The 8,467-nt window shown below is 38.0% G+C and overlaps 1 protein-coding gene across 1 annotated transcript; it reads right to left on the minus strand.

The window, feature by feature from the left end:
* Positions 1-686: 686 nt before the first annotated feature.
* On the minus strand, positions 687-6,394 carry LOC124463593. Its single transcript, XM_047015363.1, has 8 exons — positions 4,649-6,394; positions 4,355-4,489; positions 2,322-2,413; positions 2,001-2,127; positions 1,778-1,898; positions 1,621-1,694; positions 1,128-1,247; positions 687-1,024 (listed from the first exon to the last, which is right to left on the minus strand). Exons 1-7 carry the CDS (start codon positions 4,835-4,837, stop codon positions 1,137-1,139), a joined length of 849 nt encoding a protein of 282 aa, XP_046871319.1. The 5' UTR covers positions 4,838-6,394; the 3' UTR covers positions 687-1,024; positions 1,128-1,136.
* Positions 6,395-8,467: the final 2,073 nt, after the last annotated feature.

Below are 8,467 nucleotides of genomic sequence, written 5' to 3' on the forward strand. Positions count from 1 at the left end.
ATTACATTTATGAAAGTCAGAAAATCAATAGCTTTTTGGTCATGTGACTTATCATCCTCAAATCTATTTCAGAGTGTTCACTGACTATGCACACATGTTGCACAGCCTTTAGTTTTTTCATTTTCACTTTACTCTATTTCAGTGAATTTATGAAAGTTTGAAACTTCAATACCTTTTTGGTCATGTAACCTATCATCATCAAATGTATTTCAGAGTGTTCACTGACTATGCATACATGTTGCACAACCTTTAGTTTTTTCATTTTTACTTCACACAATTTTCATTACATTTATGAAAGTCAGAAACTTCAATAGCTTTTTGGTCATGTGACTTATCATCCTCAAATTAGTTTCAGAGTGTTCACTGACTATGCATACATGTTGCACAGCATTTAGTTTTTTCATTTTCACTTTACTCTATTTTCATTACATTTATGAAAGTCTGAAACTCCAATAGCTTTTGGTCATGTGACTTATCATCCTCAAATCCATTTCAGTGTCCATTCACTTTTCTTTCCTTTTGGTTTAGTAAATAAATTACAGGTATAAATAGCTGAACGGGCTATTTAAGAGGAGAACTAGTGCTAATATTTCACCGCCATCTCCTTCCAACACACCCAGAACATGCAACCACTAAACAGTATCAAACTGCAATATCTGTGCAATCGCACATGGCATGACATATGATCAAATAATTGGAGTGCTACTCATCTGATAGCTTTATTACACAAGACCAGGTGCATGGTCACACCAAAAGATTGTAGAGGATAAAGTATAATAGCTCTTTAATAACATTGCAAACACATTCAAAACAGTTATATACAGAACACAAGCCACATAATTGTTATTTCCCCCATAATATTTAAATAAATGTTCTAAGCCATACAAAGAAAATGTTGTGCTAAAAGGAATTGAGACTAAATAAATAAGCAAATGAATAAAATAAATTATTTGGATGCAAGAAAAATAGCAGCAGACATATAGCAGCCACCTCATCAATATTGGTGTCAAACTCCTGGGGTTTCCTGAAAAACACATGTAAGAAGTATTAATAAGATATATTTTTATTTAATTGTGTAATCAGTCTGACAGTTCAAATGAAAATTTTGAATTCCTAATTTGACTTACAGAAGACAGTCAGTGACAAAGACAACACTTCCATCTTCTTCTCTTTACTTTGTTCAGGACAGGTGTATTCATGCCAAGGCATCCCTGATGGAACCATCTTTGACAAGAGTCACACTGGATCTAAAAAGTAATTACAATAATATTGTTTCAATTTAGCAAGTCCATGAATGACAACCTGTAACACACTAGCATAAGAAATGCCCTCAGAATATCTATATTTCTAATAATGACCTTGTGTCTTACTGCTGAGTTTTTGTTGGATTGTAGCAAATAAAGCTGCAGAAGTTATTTGTGTGTGAGGAATGGTAATTCTTGGTTAGTTTAAACCAGGCATACACATTTTGTTTCCTCCACACAGATTGTAAGATTTACATACATGTAAACCATATCATTTCTGGAGTTAATTTATCATCATTTTGACATGAATGCAGTCTTTAATTAGGTAGTATTATCATAATTACATTCACAGTAGTGTTACAATGAAATAGCTGACCCATATTGTATTTGGTCCACATCCAGGGGGCTTGTCTGTTTCGCACAGTGAACAGTCATTGTTTTCATCAAAGACTGGAACAAAATGAAAGTATATTTCAAGCCAAAAGTTAATAATGAATTAAATCAGACGTAATCTCCAATTTAACTCTCCATACCTGAGTACTCCAGAATGTCTGTTGCCATCTGGCATCTCTTGACTGACATGGCTTTTTTCGAAGTGTCAAACTTCATGTCTTGAGGGATCTTGGGAAGGTTGTCCAACACCACCTCTGCCATCTTAACAATGTTACAAAACATTTATAATCTGACTGGCATGAAATTGATTTACTTTAAGGAAATTAACATACTTGGATATTTTCTCTGTATTACAAATCTCACCTGCATCACCAGTACACCACAGCTGAAGGAATCCTTCTGAATGCTGTGGGTTATTTCCCCTCCTTTCCACTTCCTATCAACCCAGTCACTTTTGCCGTGGCATGCTCTTCGCATCTTGAAGTATTCTCTGAGTAAGAGTGAAATAATGCAGCCTTTTTTTATAATACACTTTGTATGCCCGAGAGTTAAAATAATTATAATAATATAGCCTAATAATATGTATATTATGTTATTAGCAGACATGGGGTTATATCATTAACTTCTTTAACAAATAATAATATTGGTTATAACTATGATGTAATTTGTTACATTTGTACTTACCTAAATCGGGATGCGGCATGTTCGGAATCTAACTTCTCATCATGTCCAGCAGGATCCAAAACAAATACTTGGCTGGTTTTTGCATGCAGATACTGTGGAAGAATAAATGTTGCTTAATATAGTACACACAAATGTCATTGTATGTTTGGATTTGAAGAAATCAAATCTGAATATTTTGGTATAGCCCTTTTTACAAGCAATATCACAGACGGTTTCACCTATGCACATATAACTACACCTGAACCAACATACCCCCTCAAGGTGAAAGTATTAATGTTTAAAATGATCCTCACCAAAAAACTTCCAGTGGTTGTTGTCAATGTTAAGAAAACTAATGACAGCACTGTAGTCCTCAAAACGGACCTAAATAGAAAATCAGACATTTACATTTACATTTATTCATTTAGCAGACGCTTTTATCCAAAGCGACTTCCAAGAGAGAGCTTCACAAAGTGCATAGGTCACTGATAATAACAACAAGATAGCCCCACAGCATTGCGGGTAGTCAAAAACAAGAAGTACATATTGTGAACAACCAAAAAATAGTGCTAAAGGGAAGAAACCATAAGAGCATGTAGTTAAACAAGTTAAAAATTACACAACATTAATCTCTAAGTGCAGGTGTACCTGCAGGAAAGCAATAAAAATAGGATTAACTAGAAAAAGAATACAACAGTTTAAATCAGCTACCACTAACCAACAAGAGCAACAGTCTAAGCAAGAGTCATTGTGAACCTTGAGGAAACTAGCGTTGGGTTCAGCAAACCATTCCTAAGTACCATTGTACTCCCGGAACAAGTGTGTCTTGAGCCTTCTCTTGAAGGTGGAGAGACAGTCCGTGTCTCTGATGGAGGTGGTCCGTGTCTCTGATTTTTCAGACAGTCACATTACCCTATCAGCAATAAATGAAGGCAAACTGCACATTTCTTTAGAATGATAAAAATGTATTATGTTTAGGCGTACCTTTGTAAGACTCTGGTGACCGACTTCTGTCCTCTTACCATTCATGATCACCCCCGCACTTCACATCCACATCACCCCAATGGTTTAAGACTAGTGCTGTCAAACGATTAAAATATTTAATTGCGATTAATCGCATTAATGTCATAGTTAACTCGCGATTAATCAATTAATCGCACATTTTTATCTATTCTAAATGTCCCTTGATTTCTTTTTGTCCCATTATTTTTTCAAATTTTAAAGCTCTTATCAACATGGAAAAGTGGTTCGGATTGCTTCGTGCAAATATTTTTTTTATTGAAAACAACATTGCAATCGCCTGGCTTTGACGAGGGGGCGTGTAATTGTTGCAACAGCATGTGAAAAAAACTACAAAGTTTGCTAGGCCAAAAAGAGCGTTAATCGCGCAATAAAAAAATTGACGCCGTTAATTTGGGTTTGCGTTAACGCCGTTAATAACGCGTTAAACTGACAGCACTATTTAAGACATATACCGTCTGTCCATGTCCTCTGTTCTGCACAGCCACTTGAAAGAAGCACTCAATAGTCTAAATTATGTGAGTAGAAGAGGATCACAAACTGTTAATTAAATTCACAAAGACACAATTTATTAAGGTTGAAATAAGCATAACCAAGTTATAAAATTGAATTTTAAGATACTAATATTTAAGATATTAAACGCTAAATACAACATTATGCCATGATAAAACCCTAGAAACAATGTGACAATAGCCTGTTGCATTAATGCTGGTTTGGTGTGCACAGTGAATGGTGAAGGGTCATTTCCTGTTTTAAGGTGCTGACTGCTCTATATTGTGCAGGTATTAGATGTGTAAAACAGTAATTGTACTTGTATATTGCCCCTCCTAACAAATGAGGTGGTAGACAGTATCTACCATATGTATATTACCTGACATACATGGAGTTACCATGTATGTCAGGCTCGGCTCCAGAATTAATCGGACATGGGGGCATTTTGTATTGCTCTCTTATAGAAACCTTATAACTAAAATAAAAGGGGCACATCATACAATTTTTAGCTGACCCTGATGTATGATTTTATTTATTTTTACCTCTCCCATAAGCCACTTGTGTGGCTGCAGAGTTTTCAGTTCCAAGTGGTGTAACATGTGTGAAACTCTTTTGCCATGGGAATGGATGACGGCAACCACCACCTCAGAGGCCTTTTTCTTCCACAGGGCTTGTACCTGCATATAACACAATAAAAACAAGGATTGATTTAACATTTTGTTAAATATCATCCACAAAACATCAGAAAATGCCCGAAATAACAGTGATCATACCGCTTAGAATAAAAAAACGTCTTCTACATAAATAAAGTGTATGTAATGAAATGTATATAATACCTTTGCTGCTATTTTGGAAGTGCTATCAGATAAACTGTCTGAGGCATTGCTCACAGCAGGCATTGTCTGAGTGGTCTTGTATGGCCCTTTTGACCTTCTGGGACCCTTTTTTGGGATGGGAATTTTCTTTGGTGTTTCAAAGTACTTTTCCTCTTTGTGGTACCCTCGTTTTTGTCTCTTTTTGCCCATAGCTCTTCTGCTTGGTCTAAGCCTGTTACAGCTGGAGGTTTATCTGTGATTAAAGTGTCTGGTAGGTTATTTTGAATGATGTGCTCCTTGCATCTGCCTTGCAGAGAGCCATACATTTTGTGTATGAAATCGGCTGGACGGAGGTACTTCTTTTTCTGCAGGATGGAGTGTTTAACAATCCAAAACCACATCTCCACTCGGCAGTTAGTGTCACGGGTCTTTGGCATTTCTGTTGTTGCCTTGCTGAGTTTGTCTTTGGCATATCTTGTTAGATTGCAAAACAATATCCCACTCCAAAGTGGAAATATGCCTAAGTAATGGTCAAAAAGAACATTGATGATTTCTGGACAGAAAAAGTTGTTCTTGTCCCTGTTTTTAACTGTGATAGGATTTGACACTGTGCCTTTTGATGAACAGCCTGAAAGTCTCTGGTGAATGGAGATTGTCCTGACACAGTCTTTGCTCTGATGTTCATTTCACCATGGAACTGATCTTCTGAGTCTTCTTCCACATTCTCTGCTTTGATGTGTTTAGCATGCGATATGCTTTTGTCCAGAGTGTTTTTTGCAAGTTGTACAAGATCACCATCCTCCATTGAAGCAAAAAGCACACACATGTGTTGGAACACAGGAAGGGCTTCACCCATGCTTGTGCTGTTCAACATTAACGCAAAGCAATAGGTGGCATACTCCTTTAGTCCTTTGTCTTGTGTCCTTTTCCCAAATCCTTGTGAGACAGCCTTTACAATGTGGGCATGGCAAAGGTGTAAAACTGAGAATTTATGGAGGTCACTGTTGGTTTTCTGAATTGCTATGACTTCATGGGCTCTTTACAGATAGGCAGATATAGACTCTTTGTTGAAGGACAGCAGCACACTATCCATCAGAGCCCAGCTGTAGTCTGTCTTTATCTGTTGTACTCTGCGGGATGTGCACTTGGAGACTTTTCTCAAAGTTTCCATCAACCAGTATGTCAATGTTGGGATAGAATGTTGATTGGTTATAAGCTCAAAGATAGGGACAGGTGGCGTATCTTTGCCCATCCCTGGCAGTACAAGGGCATAGTACAGCACCCTTTTCTTTTGATTTGGGATCTTTGACACAACACCACCAGTAGCGTCAAGATGGAGAGTAACTGGTGTGGGTTGTTTTAGATGCTCCACCAATATGTTTATTCCTGCATCCATGTACAGATGGACTCCAAATGGGTCCACCTGCAGGTGCTGAATATAACCACCAGAAGAGACATTGCTGCTGCACTCCATTATTTTTTGTGTGAGCATCAGCTCCAGCGGGACATCATTATGGAGTCTTGTACTTTTATGCACTTCCGAGGAGATCATTTTAAAACATCTTTGGTAAGACTCCTGGTGATATTACCAGCACATATTTCTACTCTTGGAGTCTTCCTGAGCTGCTGATAGTGGTAGTTGCTCACACCTTTGTGGATCGTTCTGGCAATTCTACCTCTTCTCGGGAAGCTTGCATACCGAAATGTACTTTCCTTTTTTGAATGAGTGACTTTTCCTAATCTCAGCACTCTGATGGTTATGTTTTTTTGGGGGTATGGGCTTGTGTTTTCTCTTGAACACATACAGTGCCCTCCAAAAGTATTGGAACAGTGAGGCCAATTCCTTTATTTTTGCTGTAGACTGAAAACATTTGGGCTTGACATCAAACGATGAATGTGAAACCAGAGATCAACGTTTCAGCTTTTATTTCCAGGTATTTACATCAGGATCTGATGCACAAATTAGAAAATATCACCTTTTTGTTCGAACCCACCCATTTGTCACGTGAGCAAAAGTATTGGAACATGTGACTGACAGGTGTGTTTTGTTGCCCAGGTGTGTCCTATTACATACATTATTCAATCAATAAATACCACTGAATGTCTACACTCAGGTTCAGATTGGGTAAGATAGGTTTTGTCTATGCAGACTGTATTCAGAGGTGAAAACAACATGAAAACCAGAGCGCTGTCTTTGGGTGAAAAACAAGCAATTGTGAGTCTTAGAGAAGATGGAAAATCAATCAGAGCCATTGCAGAAACATTGGCCATAGCCAGTACAACCATTTGGAATGTCCTGAAGAAGAAGAAAACTACTGGTGTACTAAGTAACAGACGTCGAACAGGTAGACCAAGGAAAACATCAGCAGTTGATGACAGAAACATTGTGAGAGCTGTAAAGAAAGACCCTAAAACAACTGTTAGTGAGATCAGCAACAACCTCCAGATGGCAGGAGTGAAGGTATCACTATCTACTGTTCGCAGAAGACTTCATGAACAAAAGTACAAGGGCTACACCAGAAGATGCAAACCACTCATTAGCAAGAAGAATAGGAAGGCCAGGCTGGAAATTGCCAAAAAGTACAGAGATGAACCTCAAAAATTCTGGGACAAAGTTTTATGGACTGATGAGACAAAGATTAACTTTTACCAAAGTGATGGAAAGGCTAAAGTTTGGAGAAAGAAAGGAACTGCTCATGATCCCAAACACACAAGCTCATCTGTGAAACACGGTGGAGGTAATGTCATGGCTTGGGCTTGCATGGCTTCTTGTGGGACGGGCTCATTAATCTTCATTGAGGATGTAACACATGATGGCAGCAGCAAAATGACCTCGGAAGTCTACAGAAACATTTTGTCTGCCAATTTAAGGAAAGATGCAACCAAACTGATTGGCAGAGCCTTCATCATGCAGCAAGATAACGACCCAAAACACACTGCCAAAACAACAAAGGAGTTCATCAGGGGCAAGAAATGGAAGGTATTAGACTGGCCAAGTCAATCTCCAGACTTAAACCCTATAGAGCATGCATTTTACCTGCTTAAGAGGAGACTGAAGGGAGGAACCCCACAAAACAAACAACAACTGAAAGAGGCTGCAGTGAAAGCCTGGGAAAGCATCAAAAAGGAAGAATGCAAAAGTTTGGTGACGTCAATGGGTCACAGACTTGCTGCAGTTATTGAAAGCAAAGGATTTGCAACTAAATATTAAGTCTTATTCACTTAAATATGTTTTAAGTATATCTGTTCCAATACTTTTGCTCACATGACAAATGGGTGGATTCAAACAAAATGTGATATTTTCTTAGTTGTGCATCAGATCCTGATGTAAATACCTGGAAATAAAAGCTGAAACGTTGATCTCTGGTCTCACGTTCATTATTTGATGTCAAGCCCAAATGTTTTCAGTCTACAGCAAAAATAAAGGAATTCGCCTCACTGTTCCAATACTTTTGGAGGGCACTGTACACAGCTTTGCATAACTTAAATGTGCACACTGCAGATTCATGCAGGTATGGGGACATTCTTTTACGGCTGTGTGTAGCTTTAACATGTTGGTATTTAAATGACAGAGTACAGCAAGGATTGATTTTAATGAACTCTTTGGAGAGGATTTCTGTCCATGGTCGCCTAAGTTTGTTTGTGCCTGCCAATGGTTTTATTTTATTCCAATTCTCCTTTTTAATTTTAATTGTGAAAACCTTGGGTCCAGGTTTTGTTGCTCTTAACTGTGATTGTGTAAATTCAGGAGAGCCTTTGTCTGTCTTTTTCTTCCTGTCTCTCTCCTTCTCTATCTCTCCTTCTGTATCTGTTTCCAGTGTCCCTTCTGTCTCTATGCTT

This window comes from Hypomesus transpacificus, unplaced genomic scaffold (genome assembly GCF_021917145.1).
Source record: "Hypomesus transpacificus isolate Combined female unplaced genomic scaffold, fHypTra1 scaffold_30, whole genome shotgun sequence".
Taxonomy (NCBI): domain Eukaryota; kingdom Metazoa; phylum Chordata; class Actinopteri; order Osmeriformes; family Osmeridae; genus Hypomesus; species Hypomesus transpacificus.

Excerpts from the sequence above, each read along its gene's own strand:
- LOC124463593 (XM_047015363.1), bottom strand. The coding sequence starts at position 4,837 with ATGGGCAAAAAGAGACAAAAACGAGGGTACCACAAAGAGGAAAAGTAC. Across the intron at positions 4,490-4,648 it reads CTTCCAAAATAGCAGCAAAG|GTACAAGCCCTGTGGAAGAA; the intron begins GTATTATATACA and ends TGTTATATGCAG. Across the intron at positions 2,414-4,354 it reads ACAAGTGGCTTATGGGAGAG|TATCTGCATGCAAAAACCAG; the intron begins GTAAAAATAAAT and ends ATTCTTCCACAG.